Source organism: Eptesicus fuscus, chromosome 15 (assembly GCF_027574615.1).
Source record: "Eptesicus fuscus isolate TK198812 chromosome 15, DD_ASM_mEF_20220401, whole genome shotgun sequence".
NCBI lineage: Eukaryota > Metazoa > Chordata > Mammalia > Chiroptera > Vespertilionidae > Eptesicus > Eptesicus fuscus.
In genome coordinates this window covers 4,685,106-4,704,530 of record NC_072487.1, presented here as the reverse complement: position 1 = coordinate 4,704,530, position 19,425 = coordinate 4,685,106, and the positions used below count along the sequence as shown (strand labels likewise).

Sequence of the window (19,425 nt, the reverse complement as noted above, 5' to 3'; positions counted from 1 at the left end):
AAACACCTACTACATAAGACAAATTCAAAAAATCTGGGTGGCATAGCAGTTTGATCTAATATATAGAAATAATTACAAAGGAGCCACGAAAATGGGGAGAGAAAAAACAATCCCCATATGAAAGAAAAGGAAGAATCATCAGAAAAGAAACTAAATGAAATGGAGGCAAGAAATTTGTCAGAGAAAGAATTCAGAGTAATGATTATAAGGATGTTCAAGTGGCTGGATGAGAAATTCACCAACATGTATAAGAATCAAGAAGAAATGAAAATGACACAGGCACAATAAAGAACACAATGGAAGGTTTCAACAGTAGACTAGAAGAAGCTGAGGACCAAATCAGCAAGTTAGAAGACAAGGTAGAAAAACACCCAAGCAAAGCAGTAACTGGGGAACAAAAAACCTAAAAGGCATCAGGAGAGTCTAAGGGACCTTTGGGACAACACAAAACAAAACAACATCCGCATCATAGGGGTGCCAGTAGGAGAGGAAGCTTAGCAAGGACTAGATAACCTGTTTGAAGAAATAATGAAAGAAAACTTTCATGACTTAGGGAAGAAGAAAGTCACACAGGTCCAAGATGCAGACAGAGTCCCAAACAAGGTGAACCCCAAAAGACTGACACCAAGACACATTGTAATTAAATTGGCAAACATCAATGACAAAGTAATAATCTTTTTAAAAATATATATATTTTATTGATTTTTTACAGAGAGTAAGGGAGAGGGATAGAAAGCTAGAAACATCGATGAGAGAGAAACATTGGCCAGCTGCCTCCTGCACACCCCCCACTGGGGATGCGCCGGCAACCAAGGTACATGCCCTTGACCGGAATTGAACCCGGGACCCTTCAGTCCACAGATTGACGCTCTATCCACTGAGCCAAACCGGTTTTGGCCAAAGTAATAATCTTAAAGGCTGCCAGAGAGAGACAGAAAGTTACATACAAGGGATCTCCCATTAGACTATCAACTGATTTATGAACAGATACACATCAGGCCAGAAGGGAATGGAATGAAGTATACAAGTGATGCAAAGCAAGTGAATTAATCCAAGAATATTCTACTCAGCAAGGCTATCATTCAAAATTGAAGGTGAAATCAGGAGCTTCACAGACAAAAAAGGCTAAGGGAATTTATTATCACCTAGCCAGCAATGCAAGAAATGCTAAAGGAACTGCTGAAGAAATAGAAAGGGAAGGAAGAACACAGGTGTAAAGAATGAAAATGGCAACAAACAAGTATCTATCGATAATAACTTTAAACATAAATTGATTAAATGATCTATTCAAAATACATAGGGTAGCTGAATGGATAAGAAAACATGACCCATATATAAGTTGTCTACAAGAGACCCACCTAAGAACAAAGGCCTCACACAGACTGAAAGTGAAGGGATGAAAATAAATTTTTAGGCAAATGGAAAAAAAAAAAAAAAGCTGGGGTAGCAATACTTATATCTGACAAAATTGACCTCAAAGTGAAGGCCATAACGAAGGCCACTTCATAATACTAAAGGAATCGATTCAACAGGAGGATATAACTCTGGTAAACATTAATGCACCCAAATACGTAAAACAAAACAAAACAAAACAAAACAAAACAAAAAAAACTTCTGGAAGATATCAGGGGAGAGAGCCACAGCAATAAAATCATAGTAGGGGACTTTAATATCCCATTGACACCACTGGATAAATCCTTTAGACAAAAATAAAAATAAACCAGCAAAGAAATACCAATCTTAAATGACTCACTAGATTAGATGGAATTAATTGACATCTTCAGAACATTTAACCACAAAGCTACAGAATATACATTCTTCTCAAGTGCACATGGGACACTTTCAAAGATAGACCAAATATTAGGATACAGGCTAAGTCTCTACAAATTCAAGAAGATTGAAATCATATCAAACATCTTTTCAGATCACAATGGCATAAAATTAGAAATCAACTACAATAAAAAATAATCAAACAAATGGAGGATAAATAGCATGCTATTAAACAATGAATTGGCTACCAAAAAGATTTTTTAAAAAATCACCCTGGGGTGGGAGCAGACATTAATGCAAATTTGATGATGGTTGCACAATCTAAAAATTAACTGAATGTCATGAATGTTCCCTTGTAATGAGTGAATGTCATCGTATATAAATTATATCTCATAAAGTTTCTAAAAAGTTAAAAATACATCTTATATTTAGTCTTTCTACAGTTTAAATTTACCACATGCAGTCCTCAGTCTCTCACAGGCTCCATTTTCTTATTTGGCTCTTGTGTAGGTTTTGGTCTGTGATTTTCTTCTACGTGTTTTCTTCTGATGATTTACCTACTCTACGGCTTCAATGGTCACCTCAATTCTGAAAGGACTGAATCTCTAGTGAATTTATATTTTTTATCTCTAACCCAAATACACTTCCCAAATTCCATAACCAGTACTTCTAAATGTCTATTGGGTAGATCCCACTCAATATTCCACAGATACCCCAGTCTTAATTCATTGACATGGTCTTCATTATCTTCACCTCAACTTCACTGTCAAATCTACAGTCCCTTTTACAAAATCTTTGAATTCTTCTTCTAGTCTCTATATTGAAGCATAAGTTATTTATAACATGAGTATTATTTTATCAAACCCTAAATATTACATAAACTTTAGTAAAGTTCAAGTTCCTAACCAATAAGTTAGGCTGTGGTGACCTTGGTTTCTGTTTTCATTAATGAGAGTAGTAGCTTTTGCCCTGGCCGGTGTCTCAGTTGGTTGGACATCGTCTTGTGTGCCAAAAGGTTGTTGGTTGGATTTCAGGGCACATGCACGGGTTGTGGGTTTGATCCCCAGTGGGGGGCATGCAGAAGGCAGCCAGTTGATATTCTGCTCTCATATCAATGTGTCTCTTTCTTTCTCCCTCTCCCTTCCTCTCTCTCAAATTCAATAAAAGTATTTTAAAAAGAGTAGTTGTTATTAACTTGACATTTTAGTGTATATTATGTGCAGCACTATTTCTGTTACTTTTACCCCTAGACTTAATGGTGAATGAAATAATTTCCCTGTAGTGTAGAGTTTACAGTCCAGGGACAAAGACACACACACAAGGAAATGACTGTGAAATAATAGGATCTTACCTCTAGAATGACAAATCTAGGACATTACATCCTGGAGTAGACAAGAGGGAACATGTCTTTGAAATTTGGATGCTTCCCACATCCATGGAGAAATCACTGATTAGCAGAGGATGAGGGGTCTTTATCAATCTCAGAAAATGTTTACAATTTGATGGCTGAAAAAAAAATGATGCTTTAATTTTCATTTTCTAGATAAGTAAATAGATTGACTACTTTTTCCTGTTTATGGGACTTTTTAATTTCCTCTTCCATGAATTACCTTTTCATACCCTTTCCTATATTTCCATGAAGTCTACTATCTTTTCTCATTAATTCATAGGAGCATGGATTGCACTGTGGTCCAGGCCATACAACCTCCTGGTCAAAGGTCAGGCACAGTTGGGGTCAGGAGCCCATTACCTGAGGATTCAAGGTTGGGGTCAGGGTTGGGCCAGGGCTAGGTCAGAGTGGGCCAGTTTGGGGTAGGGAGGCAGACCCAGGGATGGGTCAGGGCCAGGGTCAGAACTGGGCTGAAGTGGGAGTAAGGGCAGGGTCAGGGCGGGGTCAGGGCCAGCGTCCGGGCGGGGTCAGGTTGAGTTCAGTGACCCTGGCGATGGGCAAGAAGAAGTGGACACGTGGAGGCCGAGGCCCAGGTTGGCCAGTGGCCCTGCTCTGGCTACTGCTGCTACTGCCCTTGGTTGCCCCGGGGCTGAGACGGTCCCTGGCCACGGCCACCCCAGCCTCAGCTCCAGGCGAGACAGTGGAGAGCGGTACCCCCACCCCCACCGTGCAGCGGTTGGCCCCGGGAGTCCCAGGTACAGGGGCGGCATTGTGTGGGGTGAATTCTGGACACTGCTGGGCTGGGACCGGATCCAGTGCCTGGGGTCACCCGAGTCATCCTCCCCTTCACTAGGCAGCCTAGAGACCACTCTGCGAAGGTGGGTCTCAGGCGCCTCCTCCACTCCCGGGCCTCTGGTGGGAACTGCCTCAGGACGTGGGGCGGGGCCGTGGAACTGGCGCTGGGTAGAGGAGAGCACCAGGACCACTGAACGAGGGGCCCTGAGTCAGGCCCGGGGGTCCCAGTCCCCTTCGTGAGGCACAAGCACAGCCCTGGACAAGGATTCACCTTTCAGAGCGTCTGGACACACCCCTGCACCCCATCCTTCTCAGGTGTGAGTCCTAGGACCAGGGTTATGGTCATAGCCCACCCCTCTTCTTTTATTTTTCAACTGCACTTGACATTCAATATTATTTTATATTAGCTCCCGGTGTGCATCATAGTGGTTAGACATCTATATAATTTATGAAATAATTCCCTATTAAGTCTAGTACCCACCTGGCATCATACATAGTTATTACAACAGTATTGACTGTATTCCCTACACTGCACTTTACAGCCTCCTGACATTTTTGTTGTTAACCCTCACCTGAGGATATTTTTTCAATTGATTTTTTAGAGAGAATAAGAGGTAGGGAGATGGGGAGGGATGGAGAGAGGGGGGGAGTGATAGAGGGAAACAGTAATGTGATAGGGAAACATCAATGTGAGAGAGATGCATCGATTGGTTGCCTCCCACACGCATCTGGACTGGAGGCTGGGTATGTGCTCTTAACTGGAAATCAAACTCTGGACCCTTTGGTATATGGGCTGATGCTCTAACTACTTAGCAACACTGGCCTGTACAATGCATTTTCAGTTTGAAGTAATCCCATTTGTTTATTTTGTTTCCCTGGCCCAAGGAGGTATATAGAAAAAAATTACTAAGATAAATGTCAGAGAGTTTACTGTCTATGTTTTCCAATAGAAGTTTTGTGGTTTGGGGTCTTGCATTTTAGTCTTTAAACCATGTTGAATTTATGCTTGTATATGGTGTAAGAAGGTGGTATATTTTTCTTTCTCTTTTTCATTTATTTATTTATTTATTTATTTATTTATTTATTTATTTATTTATTTTTGCATGTATCTGTCCAGTCTTTTCAACACCATTTACTGAATGGACTGTCTTTACCCCACTGTATATTATTGCCTTCTTTTAATAAATTAATTAGACATATAAATGTGGATTTATCTCTGAGCTCTTTATTCTGTTCCACTGATATATGTATCTCTTTTTTATGCCAACCCATCCTTATTTGATACTATATCTTTGTAGTACAATTTGATATCAGGTAGCATGATACCTCCAACTTTGTTCTTTTCTCTCAAGGTTTCTGTGGCTATTCAGGGAAATTTGTTGTTCCATATAAATTTTAGAATTATGTGTTCTAGTTCTGTGGAAAATACAAGTGGCATTTTGATAGGGATTGCATTGAATCTATAGATTGCTTTGGGTAATATGGACATTTACACGATGCGAATTCTTTGTATCCATGAGCACAGTATATGCTTTCACTTGTTTGTATCTTCTTCAATTTCTTTTCTTCAATGTCTTATAGTTTTCTGAGTACAGGTCTTGTCCCTTCTTGGCTAAATTTATTTCTAGGTGGGTTTTTTAATGCAGTTGTAAATGGGATTGCTTTCTTAATTTCTCTTTATGATAGCTCATTACTGGTGTATAAAAATGCAATAATTTTTATATCCTGCTACTTTACTAAAATCATTTATCAGTTCTAGTAGTTTTTGGTAGAATCTTTAGGGTTCTCTCTATATAGTATCATGTCATCTGCAAATGATGATAATTTTACTTCTTCCTTTCCAAGTTTGATGCCCTTTATTTCTTTTTCTTATCTTATTGCTGTGGCTAGGATGTCCAATACTATGTTGAATAAAAGTGGTGAAAGAGCACATCATTGTCTTTTTCCTGATCTTAAGGAAAATGCTTTTTGCTTTTCACTGTTGACTATGTTAGCTGTGTTTTTGTCATATATGGCCTTTATGTTGAGGTATGTTCCCTCTATTCCAACTTTGCTGAATGTTTTTAATCATAAGTGTATGGTGGATTTTGTCAACTGCTTTTTCTGAATCTGTTGATATGATCATATGAATTTTTTTACCCTTCATTTTGTTTATGTGGTGCATCACATTAATTGGTTTGTGGATACTGACCCAATCTTTCATTCCAGGAATAAATCCCACTTGATCATGGTGTATGATCTTTTTCATGTATTGCTAAATCCAGTTTACTATTTAAAAAAATAATTTTGGACCTATGTTTATCAAGAATATTGGCTTATAATTTTCTCTTTTGGTAATATCTTTCTTTGGTTTTGGAATCAAGGCAATGATGACCTCATAAAATGAGCTTGGGAGGCTTCTCTCCTCTGGGAGTTTTGGAATACTTTGAGAAAGATAGGTGTTAGTTCTTCTTTGAATGTTTGATAAAATTTGCCTATGAAGCCATCTGGTCCAGACTTTTGTTTTTTGGGAGGTATTTTTTAAATTATTATTACTGTTTTGATTGGTCTGTTCAGATGTCCTGTTTCTCTTGATTCAGTCTTGGAAGATTGTAGGTTGCTAGGAATTTATCCATTTCTTCCAGATTGTCCAAAGTGTTGGCCTACAATTGTTTGTGTTATTTTTTTTTATTAACCTTTGTGTTTCTGCGGTGTCAGCTGTCACTTCTCTTTTATTTCTGATTTTATTTATTTGTGTTCTCTCTTCTTTTTTTTTGATGAGCCTTGTTTAAAGCTTTATCAATTTTTATTTTTTTACTTTTAAAAAATATATATTTTATTGATTTTTACAGACAGAAAGGGAGAGAAATAGAAAGTTAGAAACGTCGATGAGAGAGAAACATCGATCAGCTGCCTCCTGCACACCCCCTACTGGGGATGTGCCCACAACCAAGGTACATGCCCTTGACTGAAATCGAACCTGGGACCCTTTAGTCCACAGGCCGATGCTCTATCCACTGAGCCAAATCAACTAGAGCACTTTATCAATTTTTAAAAAATCTTTTCAGAGAACCAGCTATTGGTTTCATTGATGTTTTGTAGTGTTTTTTAGGACTCTTATTTTGTTCATTTCTACTCTGTTATTATTTCCTTCCTTCTATTTACATTGAGCTTTGTTTGTTGTTCTTATTCTAGTTCCTTTAGGAAGTTTAGATTATGTAAGGTTATATTGTATATTTTAGATTTTTCTTGTTTCTTGAGGCCTGTATTTCTATGAATTTCCCTCTTAGAACTGCTTTTGCTTGGTCCCATAGATTTGGGGGCATTATGTTTTCACTTTCATTTGTCTCAAAGTATCTTGATATATATGGAATATTTCAGAGAGGAAGGGAGAAGGAGAGAGAGACAGAAACATCAATGATTAGAGAGAATCATTGATTGCTGTCTCCTGCACACCCCCTATTGGATATCGAGCCCACAACCCAGGCATATGCCCTGACCGTGAATTGAACTGTGACCTCTTGGTTCATAGGTTGACACTCAACCACTGAGCAACACTGGCTGGCTCTCTCAAAGTATCTTTTGATTTCTTTTTTTGATCTTGTTGTTAACCCATTTATTGTTTAGTAGCATGTTATTTAACATAATGTGTTTGTGTGTTTTTCAGTTTTTTTCTTGTAATTGATTTCTAGTTTCATTATCATTGTGGTTGGGGAAGATATAATTTAAATCCTCTTAAATTTATTCAGACTCTTTTTCAGTCCTAATATGTGGTCTATCTGATAAAGTATCCCATGTGTGTTTGAAAAGAATGTACATTTTGCTACTTTGGGATGAAATGCTCCAAAAATATCAATTAAAGTAATCTGGTCTAATCTGCCATTTTAGGCTGCTGTTTCCTTGTAGATTTTCTATTTGGATGATCTATCTATCCATTGATGTCAATGAGGTGTTAAAGTCCCCTAGAATTACCCTGTTACTGTCAATCTCCCCTTTTATGTCCCTCAATATTTGCTTTATAAATTTAGGAGCTCCAACAGTGCTACCTCCTCTTCGTTCAGAAATGGAGAATCTTGCATCATAGAGGGGGAATAAATTTCTCCACATCCCACAGCATCAGACTCCTGCCTGTGAACCTCTGCCTGAGATACTGGGGTGAGGTGGAGGGGCACAGACACTTAGAAGCCACGATCTTGAGCAAGGCACATTGTTACCCTCTGAGACCTTTAGGTCTTTGATCTTCAGAGTGTGTGTAGCATGTCCTATTGGGTAAATAGGGTCTGTGATATGTGAGCCCTTGGAAGGCCCACTCTGAGGTATCTGTTATCCAGTAGATGCTTGCTGTGTCCACCTATGTTTCCCTTGTCCAACCCTACAGGGTTTGCTCAGCTGTGTTCTGCTGCCCAGTCCTTAGCAGCAGCCAGTGAAGGCAGAGTCCAGGCAGTCCTGTGATTTTTGCCAGGCTACTTGACTCTTAGCCTTGCTTTTCCCATGTGTGAGGTGGAGAAGAGCCTCCCTGGTAGTGGCATTTGGAATACCACCAGTTTCTCTATCATAGGCCAAGGGTATTTCTCCACAGTGTGTGGGAAGCCCAAGGTGATGGGGAAGATCTATGGTGGCCAGGACGTGGTGGCTGGCCAGTGGCCATGGCAGGCCAGTCTGCTGTACCATAACACGCACATCTGTGGAGCTGTCCTCATCGACTCCTGCTGGCTGGTTTCCACTGCCCACTGCTTTCTCAAGTGAGTCCTCCTTGGGGCTCCAGCAGATGGGATGGTAGGGGAGGAGGTACAGGGAAAGAGGAATAAAGGAGTGATGAATGTCTTCACAACCTGGAATGTCTTCCCCACTCACCTGCCCAGATCCTCCTCATCCTTTATCCTGAGCCCCTATGCCTATCCAGCAAGAGATTGGCAGTGTCCATCCAAGCTGCCATACACTGTGGACTGGCTCTTTGCTGCCTCAGAGAATGGCTTCTCCTTAATGCCCTCGTATTCCTGACTGGGTAGGGACCTGGGGTTGCAAGAACAGCCAACAGCTAGGCAATTCTCATCACTTCAGCAAAAGTGCATGCCTGGGAGGTTCGGTGGTGCCAGACTGAGTGGGACTCTCTGACGTTAGAGGGTGACATGGCCACTCAGGAATCTTAACTCCTCTGGTCCTTCTGTGCCTGGCTCAGTGCCTAGTTTCTGAACAGATAAGGAAGGGGCCCAAGGAAGCAGAGGCCTCACAGCCTAAGTCAAGGAGTTGGAGCTCATGTACCAACTGGCTTTGAGAGCCCAGAGTCCTATTGTCACCTTCTCTGTGCCACACTCCATGTGACACCCTCTGTGGCACAGGGGGTGGCAAGGCGCTACTCCCTCATGCCTCTATTCTGTCAGGAAAGAAAGCCCAACGTGGGGTGAGAAGGGCTGACCTCTCGGGAGACTTGCCTGAGGAGAGGCTTGCCTGAGAAGGGTTTTGGTTGTGAGGAGCTCAGGAAAGGGCTTTCCAGGTGGATGAGCCATGTGAACAAAGTCAGGAGGTGGGAAGCTTTATCACTCGTGTTCAGGGAATAAGGTGAGGTTTTGATTCCTGCACTCATTTGTAAGTGCTTATAACCAATTGAACAAGCAGCCCTTGGGCGAGAAAGTGTTTTAAAAACGGAAGGGCAGGAAAAGTATTTGGGCCAAGAGGTAGGTCATGGGAGACTTGAGAAGAGTCTGATTAGAGCTAGGAATGAGCCAAAGCCTTGGTGTGATGGTCCCACCAAAGACAATTCCAGCATTAGGAATCTCTGTTCCTTCAGTTGTAGGGTGTGATGGGGAAGCCATGTACCCTGAGGTTGTGAGTAGACTATCAACAGCCTCAAGAAAGAAGGGCTCCTGACAGTGTGAAAGGGGAGAGACACGATGCCTGCATCATGTAGGACAGAGGGGTCCACAGGAATGTGTGCAGTTAGACAAGGATGCAGGGAGAGAGAGCTGGCCCACACACTCAGAGATGATGGTGACTGTGGGCCATTCCCTTCCAGTAAATCCAGTGCCCCAAAGGACTACCAGGTTCTGTTGGGAAGCACCCAGCTGTACCAGCACACGCAGCATGCCCAGAAGATGTCTGTGAACAGGATTATCATGCACCCAGACTTTGAGAAGTTCCACCCCTTCGGGAATGACATAGCCATGTTGCAACTGCACCTGCCTGTGAACTTCACCTTCTACATCAGTCCCGCCTGCCTCCCAACCCATGGACTACAGCTGCCTAGCCACTCGTCCTGCTGGATAACAGGCTGGGGAATGCTCAGCGAGGACAGTGAGAGGGTGTGGGAGAGGTTGTGGGATGAAAATGGGGAAGGGGAGAGGGAGGAGGGGAAAAGAAGAGGGTAGGAGAGAGGCAGGAAGAAGGGAGGAATAGCTGAGACTGTAATGTCCCCACACAAAGATGCCACTGGTCCTTGGCCCTCTATGCCTCTTTTCCAAAGGCCTGGACCATTCTAGTTCTAGTTCTGAAAAGTGTGTGATTCTAAAGGATCTTTGAGATTTGGAATTAGCCATAGATCTGAGATGACTTCGTTCTACTCGAAGGTCATGCTGGGGCCTGTCCCATTCCAGGCCACTGCCCAGCACCCAGCTTTCCCATTACCAGAGAAGGTGCTTGGGAAAAATGGAAAAAACACACATTTATGGCTTCTGGCTTCTGATCTTGCATAATCAAGTTAGAATTATCACCACTTAATAACCTCTCAGAACTTCACTTTGGCAAATTGTCTACTTCATGGGCTTATTAGGTGAATTGAATAACACAGAAAAAAAAGTGTTATTTTTAGATTGAAAGGAGAAATATAAGCAAAGACTAATGGGCAAAAGTGTTTATGAAAGAAAAGAGTGTTAATAATTTGGAGAAATGCTCATGGTGTAAAGTAAAGGGAAATGTAATATATATTTGTAATTATTTGTCAGGTCATAATTTGGCATGGTCTTTCTCAACAGAGGTGCTACAGGAATTTTGTACAGACCATGTATTCATTGGATGGGAGATGCCAGCATCCCTGGCCTACTACGTTTTAGGAACTCCCCTAATCATAGGACAACCCGGGCCCCAATATATTCATTCATCCCCTCTCTCTCTCTCTCTCTCTCTCTCTCTCTCTCTCTCTCTCTTACACACACACACACACACACACACACACACACACACACACACACACTACTCACATGCATCTGCAATTCACACACACACACAATCTGGTTCTTTCTTGATAGAAGGCACCACACCTTACTTGTTGTAAGATCACAGGGCTTGGCACCTGGTAGCTACTTCATTGCTGCCACCCTGGTTCAGTAATATGTTATATGAATAAAGACTCCAGGCAAGATCTACTCTTGCCTGGACCTCCAGACTGGTCTTCCAGCTCCGACCCTGTGTTCTCTGCTTTAGTCTCTACACAGTTGACTACTTGCTTTAAAGCATGAGCCATGTCACTTTCCCACTCAGCTCCCTGTGCCACACCAGCACAGCCAAGGGTTCGGCGAGCCTGATGGAGGGCGGTGAAGGATGGAGAAAGAGACCAACAAGAGAATAAGCTGGGTCTAGGTGGATCTTCTGTGCCTGGCTGAGGCCACAGAACAGATCCAGACTGCAAAGCTGATGCTGTATTTATAGTCAGGGGCAAACAAGATAATTTACAATGTTCTTGTAAGTTTCACTTGTTTTGGCAGCACTTGCTGCCCCTCCCACAGCCCACTAGCTACCCAGGAAAGATCTAGGGAGCAGTCACAAGATCAAGCTTAATTATGCTTAGAGGACTGTGCCCTCCAAGCTGGGACTTGTTTGCGACTTTGCCAGCAGGTCAGTCTGAGGCTTAACCCTATAACCACTTCCTACAGCACCCTAAGTGCCTTGTTATTTGTGCATAGAAAACAATATAAACTCTATAACTTAGCTATCAGCCCCTGCATGATGTTGCCTCCCATCACTCTCTGCCTCATCTCCTACTGCATCCCTCACACACACCATCACAGCCACAAGGCCTCCTTCCTGTCTTAAACATGCCAAAGTCTTCCTCATCTTAGGGCTTTGACCTTGGCTATCTTCTCGGCCTCACTGGCTCTTCCTAATAATCTTTGCATGACTCATTTATACTTTACATTTACAACTTAGCCCCTTCTCTGAGGAGTTGTACTTGATCATGTGAACTAAAATAGATAATCCCTACTATCACATCTTCCTGTTTTATTTCATTCACACTACTTATTAGATGTAAAATAATTATATTTACATCACTTACCCTGTCTCCCCCAACAAAAATGTTTCCCTGTATCACTAGTGTCTAAAAGATAACCAGCAGAAAGATAGATGAGTAGATGAGTGACTGGAAGAGAGGATGGATGGAGGGGGGCGTGTAAGTGGGATGATGGGTAGGTAGAAGGGAAGCTGGATGGGTGGGTGGATGGGTGATGAATAGATGGAGTGAGAAGATATATTGATAGATGGAGATAAGGATGGATAGGAGAATGATAGAGGATTGGATGAAATAGTGAGTGATGAGCAAGTGGATGGAAGGGTGAATGGATGAATGGGGATATGAAGAAAGATGGGTAGGTGATTGGAGGAATTAGTAGATGGAAGTAAGGGAAAGGTTAATGATAGAAAAATGGAGAATGTATGGGATTGTCATGAAAGGGTAGGTGGCTTGGTGAATGGTTGCTAAGCCCCAGTGAATGGCATGTGTTGGTAGGATTTGCCTTTTATATTTGTGGAATAGAAGAGGTATGGTCTATTGCTATGAGAGAGGTGGAGGGAATAGGATGAGTTTAAAAATGTTAGAGAAACAGGACAGGAGTGATAGAGATAGGTAGAAGACTGAAGCCATGTTGCATGCTCAGGTGTGCTGAGAAAACCTCGTGTGTAGGGGGCAGTCGTTAGCACTAAGACAGAGTGGGGTTCAGAGTAGCCTGGTCTCTCCAGCTAGGCTACAGTGCACTTCACTGATCTCCTTATTCTCACAGAGCAACTACTCCCGCCCTTCCATCTCCAGGAGGGCAAGGTGGGTCTCCTTGAGAACAAGTTATGTAATATGTTATATGGACAAAGACTTGGCAAAAGCAAGACCTACTCTGTGCACGAGGAGATGCTGTGTGCCGGGGACTTCTTGACAGGAAAGGCCATCTGCCAAGTGAGTGAGTCCATTTCTGTTCTACCTTTTTCTGAGCTCGGGGCCTCAGTTTTCCCAGGGATGCCTGTGTTGTCTTTACTCCCTTTGTGAGACCCCTGGTACTTCCGGTTTCCTCCCTTTGCATGTCTTTCCTGGGCTCTATCCCTCAGCAGTGTCCCCCAGGCTGGTTCCTTCCTCTGCCCATCCCCCATGACACTGTCTGCTGGAAGGCCTTCAAACAGTATCTATTCTTTTTTTAAAAAAATATATTTTATTGATTTTTTTACAGAGAGGAAGAGAGAGGGATAGAGAGTTAGAAACATCGATGAGAGAGAAACATCGACTAGCCGCCTCCCGCACACCACCCCCACTGGGGACGTGCCCGCAACCAAGGCACATGCCCCTGACCAGAATCGAACCCGGGACCCTTGAGTCCGCAGGCTGATGCTCCATCCACTGAGCCAAACCGGTCTCGGCAGTATTTATTCTTTAAAAATATATTTTTATTGATTTCAGAGAGGAAAGGAAAGGGGGAGAGAGAGATAGAAATGTCAATGATGAGAGATAATCATTGAATGGCTGCCTCCTACATGCCCTTTACTGCAACTCAAGCATGTGCCCTTGACTGGAATTGAACCCAGGACCCTTCAGTCCACAGGCCAACGCTCTATCCACTGAGCTAAACCAGCTAGGGCAAACGGCATCTATTTTTAAGGCATATTTTAAAATTTTTACTGAAATATAATGTACATTCAAAAGAATATATACTTACTAAATATATAATTTAATGAATGTTCACATACTGACACATGTGACCTACTCCCTGGATGCCCCGCTCATGCCCCCTTCCTCTCACCAGCACCCCAGGGAACCACTATCTTCACTTCTAACACCTTATATTAAATTCCAGATTTTACATAAGTGGAATTTATTCCCATTTATTCATCATTTGTGTCTTAACATTGTATTTGCTCTTCTACATGTCTCTTCCCTGTGACCTCAGTGTCCTCCTTCATAGAGTGGATCCGGAGGCTTCCTTCACCAAATTGTTGAAAGGATGGTGTAGAGGGTTGAATAATGTTTCCCAAATTCATGTCATTTGGAACCTCAGGATGTGACCTCATTTGGAAATAGGGTCTCTGCCATTGTGATTAATGAAGAATCTTGAGATGAGACCATTGTGAATTTAGAGCAGGCCCTGAGTTCAGTGCCTGATGTTCATATAAGAATAGGGAAAGACACAGAGACACTTGACTACAGACTTCTGGCCTCCAGATCTGTGAGAAAACAAACTTTCATTGTTCTTGTAAGTCTCCAGTTTGTGGTAAGGTGTTGTGACAGCCCCAGGAAAGGCAGACAGGAGGGATGAGATGCACCTAACCCATGGGAAGGCTTTGTGGACAGCTGTTTTCAGTCCTGCCCAGTGAGCTGCTGAGTCAGAGAGTGGAAGGTTGGCCACCTGCCCTCTGGAGAAGGTAGACCCAGGTGTCTTGGTTCCCAGTCCATAGCTAATGGTATGGACCTGCTGGCTCTCTGCCCTGGTCCATGCTCCTCACAATTAGCTGCACCCAGAGGTGGAGCAAAGGGCTCAGCCCCTGAGTCCCCATATGGCAGTCACCCTAGATCTCCCTTCCAGTCTTTTTTTCTTTTTCCCATTTGAATGCCTTTTATTTCTTTATTTTTATTTTTTATTTTTTTAAATTTCTTTATTGATTAAGGTATCACATATTTGTCCTCATCCCCCCATTCCCATCCCACACCCCTCCCCACACATGCCCTCACCCCCCCTATTGTCCTTAACCGCTGGTTAGGCTCATATGCTTGCACACAAGTCCTTTGGTTGATCTCTCCCCTTTACTCCCACCCTTTCCTACCCTCCCCCTGAGGCCCGACAGTCTGATCAGTGCCTCCTTGTTTCTGGGTCTGTTCTTGTTCATCAGTCTATGTTGTTCATTATTTCCCCTATATGAGTGAGATCATGTACTATTAGAAATACACTTATAAGAACCGAAAATGAGACAAGCAATAATGGTTATGGTGACAGGCAAATGAATCAGTGTGTAGTGAGTTTCTTTCTGGGACAACAGTTCTTTTGAGACCCAATTTCAGTGTCCAACAGTTCCTTATGTGTACATGTCAGCACTGACATTTCAGTTCTGGATGGTGGACAAATGGTGGTAATGCAGGTCCGACTCTGTCTGGTTTGGTCCTGGGCAACCTGCAGTGATGCACAGCTGCTAACTGCTAGTATGGGAAGGTCACATCAGCGTCTTCCGTCTCTGGACTGCTTCTCTTCTGTCTTCATGGCTGGAGTAATCCTGTCGATTCCTCTCTGTTGCTGGAATCCACATGGTCTCTCCCTTCCAGTCTTGTCCCACACCTGCCGTCTCCTGCAAAGGCCATGCCCATGGAGCTCAGGGCCAGTGCACTTCGCCTGCCCCTTGACCCCGCTCCTCCTCTAGTTTCCTCCCAGGCTGAAGACACAAATGGGCTGGATACTGGGAGTCCATCCCTACTCTCTCAGCCTTTAGGTCACCACAGCCTGTCCTTGAGATTCCAACTGGATTCATCTTCTAGATTCATCTTCACCTGCTCTGGACCCCATTCTCCACTCTGGGCTTCCTTCTTTCCCCTGAAGTGGCCCTCCCCCTACATGGGGCACTCAGAAAGAGCTCTAAGGAGAGTCGGGACCACACGGTGATTTGGAGCTCAGACTGTGGGGCAGGACATACCTGGTTCCAGTCTTCAATCTGTTGTTTATTGGCACTGTGACCGTAGCTATGTCTCCTCACCTACGGAATGGGGTTGCTAACAGCCTCCACTTATTAAGGTTTGGTACCTGGCATTTAGTAGGTGGTTAACAAGTGCTGGCTTTCATTTTCCTCCCTGGTCTGCCTCTCTCTATCTGAGTTATACTTGTTCTTATGGTCCTGTCTTACACCTGTCCTCTCACCCAAGGTGGAATTCACTGCCCTACCCTACTGGACACACACACACACACACACATACACACACACACACACACACACACACACACACACACACACACACACACACAGTTCACTCTATCTCTAAGCTAGTGCATGCCATATGTGAGTGCTGGTGTTTCCTCTGCCTTCTGAGAGCTCCTCTGGGGCCAGGAGGCTATTGGAGTCTTTGCAAACACTCTTAGACTGGCCCAGAATCCATTGTCATTTGGCAGCCACATAGCTCATCTATGTGTATTACTGAGGCTTGGAGTGGACAGGGACCACTTCCCTAGACAGAGACCAGGTTTTCCTCTGGCCTCAGGCAGCTTGGGGTGGGCACACTGAAGGGAAGAGCTGTAGCAATGATGGTGCAGTCTCACTGTCCAAGAAGACCCCGTGTGTGAGTTTCCTGGAGCTGCTGTGACAAATCACCTCAAACAGGATTATTAAAACAACAGAAATTTATCATCTTACACATCTGCTGGTCCAAAGTCTGAAATCAAGGTGTGGGTGAGTCTGGTTCCTTCTGGAGGCTCTAGGGGAGAATGTTTCCTTACTCCTCCTGGCTTCTAGAGGCTGCCCACATTCCTTGGCTCTTGGCTTCATCCTCCTCCTCAAAAGCATCACTCAAGTCTCTGCTTCTGGCAAGAACAAGGCTTGTGGGGACTTTGGCCACATGGCTTTGGTGGCATGGTGGGGACACAATTGGGTAGAGTGAGTCAGAGAAGGTGAGTTGTCACATCACCTTCTCTGACTCTGACCTCCTGCCTCCCACTTTCCTCATGGGGACCTTGGGATTATATTGGTCCTTCCCAGATGACCCAGGGTAACCTTCCTCTTTCAAAATCCCTAATTCAACCACATGGGCAAAGTGTCTTTTGCTGCATATAGTAACACAATCACAAGTTCCAGGGATGGGGTCATTCTTTGCCAACCATAACAAGAACCCTTCTCTCTCCTTCTAGCCACCATTCCCCAGCCCTGTCTGCCAACTGGGGAGCTTGCTTCTTATCTCACTAAGAGCATTGGAGCAGTCAGACTAGCACCTGCTCATCTTCCCAGTTCTGCATCCTGCAACCTTCATCCTTCATCTCTGCTGAGTCTCATGTCCAGCTGACCCTTACTGAGCACTGGACGTCCAGGGCTTTCCGGCTATATCCCCTGTCTCTCCCTTTCATGGCTTCTGTGTGAATTCACAGCAGCAATCTCCTCCTGCTATTGCCCAATTTCTCTGCCTTTTTTCCCAAAAGACTCCTGGGACAGCATTGAGTCTCTGACTCACTCTACCCAATTGTGTCCCCCCCATGCCACCAAAGCCATGTGGCCAACATCCCCACCAGCCTTGTTCTTGCCAGAGCAAGGTTGTCCTGAGTCTTCTCACTCAGCACATCAAGAGTTATTACTCACATTACCTGGGCCCCAAACTCAATAGCTGTTTTGCTCTGCTCCTTGTCACCTCCCCACCCACCATGAAATGCTGGCAATCCCAGGGCCCCATGCTCAGCCTGCACCGACTCTCTCTGCACCTTCTGACTGGTTGGTGAGGAAGGCTTAGATTTAACAGGTCCTCTTGGCTCCTCCTTCAAAATATCATCCCAAATCTGACTGTTCCTCAGCACCCTGGTCACTCCCCATCAATAACCTCTCTGCCCCTGTGGTCACCTTCTGACTGGTCTTCCCTCTTTAACTCATGCTCAGCACTGTCCATTCTCCAGCACAGCAGAAGGATACACCTAGACAGGTCAGGTCACCCTCTCCCCACCCCTCAGCACAGCTCTCCCCTGGGGAAAAACCTAACCCCTTTGGTATAAGGCCTTGTGACCCACAACCTCTCTGCTCACCCTGCTCCCCACATAGCCAGGCTCACTGCTCTTTCTCCCATTCATCTGGCAAGTCCACTTTCCTCATTTGCACTTACTATTCCCTCTGCTCCTGCATCAGAAATGTAGGTTGTTTCCTGTTTAGAGTATCAGCTCAAAAAAGCCTTATGTCATCACCAGATGAGATACCCTCCCCATACCTGTCCCTGTCCCTTCCATGGCTTGTTGTCACATCTGACCATATTGGGCTAATTGGCTTATTTACAAAGAACAATGAGGGAGGAGCCTAATTTTATCACCCCTGTGCTCTCAAGTGCAGAGACCGCCATGGATCCGCCCTGTGCAGGTTGGATGGGTGGATGGAAGTGTGACCAAGCTTGGTTGTGATCCTTGCTCCCGCACCTCTCGAGGATGAGAGTTTCCTTTTGGCCAATGAAGTGAGGGGACTTCCAACAAAGTAGTCCTTCCCTGATAGCCTCTTAGGACCCCAGTAAACCCCATAAGCTTTCTGAGGACCCTTTCTCACTCCCCCATCAATGCAGGTTGCCTCCACCAGGCATCAACATAGGCATTTTCTAAAGAAGCTAATAGCAAACCAAATGCCTAAATGAATGAAAAAGGAAGATGGTGGCATAGTAGGTGGATCTTTCTCACACCTCCTCCCTGAACTAAACTGGAAGTAAAACAAAATTGGGGGAAAATCTCCCTGAATTACCAAATGAAGATTATCCGAAGAGGAGACTTTTAATCACGGATGGGCAGAGGAGGCCATCTTGAGACTTGTAGGAAGGAGGGAGACATGAGAGTGCTGGCCCACTCCCATGGGAGCAGACCAAGTTTAGGGAGGGACATCTCAGCAGTGGGAGGTTCCCCCTGAGAGGCGTGAAGCCTAGACCCCAGACTGGGCTCTGCATCTCAGAGCGCCAGAGACAGGAACAGAAGCCCAGGTAGCATCCAGCTCTGAAAGGCAGCAGGGTTTTTTCCTGCCAAGGAGAGAAAAAAACAACACTTTTTAAAGGGCTAACATGCAAGATTTTATATTGCAGCCACTCACTCTGGTCTCTGGTGGAGGGAGGGCAGTGCTGACTTGAGTCATCTGAAGAGAGTCTGGAGTGGGTGGCTTTGGATAGAGACATGGAGGAGCAGCTGCCAGGATCCCTGTGCTGGGTCATCCTCTAATACTACAGCAGACGTTTTTCTTGAGTGGAGCAAGTGGCATCAGCCTGGAGAAAACCCACTACCCCACCCTCTGGAATTCTGCTCACTCCACCTTGCATCTTAAGACCTGCTGAGGAGACAGCAGCATAGGCCAGAGCATATAAGGCTGGGCAGACTCAGGGGGGTTAGTGACTGGCTTTTAATTTTTTTTTTTTCTAGAAGCTGCTCTACTTGGTTATTTTTTTTCCTACCTTGTCTTCTAGCTCACTGACGCGGTCCTCTGCTTCTTCTAGTCTACTCTTGATGCTTTCTATTGAGTTCTTTACAGCAGTGGTGTCATTTTTCATGTCTTCTTGGTTCTTCTTCATTTCCTGTTGGTTCTTATTCATATTGTCGAATTTGTCTTCTATT

At 44.2% G+C, this 19,425-nt stretch overlaps 1 protein-coding gene across 3 annotated transcripts in view; it reads left to right on the top strand.

The window, feature by feature from the left end:
- The first annotated feature begins 3,680 nt into the window (after positions 1-3,680).
- LOC103297899 (putative serine protease 47) overlaps positions 3,681-19,425 on the top strand; it is a 28,434-nt gene continuing 12,689 nt past the window's right edge. Inside the window, exons 1-4 of one of the 3 annotated variants that reach the window (XM_028129760.2) lie at positions 3,681-3,915; positions 8,493-8,676; positions 9,948-10,225; positions 12,922-13,088. In XM_028129760.2, the coding sequence (XP_027985561.2) occupies positions 3,714-3,915; positions 8,493-8,676; positions 9,948-10,225; positions 12,922-13,088 (831 nt within the window). In that variant the 5' untranslated portion in view covers positions 3,681-3,713. Of the gene's footprint in view, positions 3,916-3,977; positions 4,039-8,492; positions 8,677-9,947; positions 10,226-12,921; positions 13,089-19,425 lie in introns of those variants that run through there. The other 2 variants (XM_054727160.1, XM_054727161.1) reach the window with 2 other exon arrangements.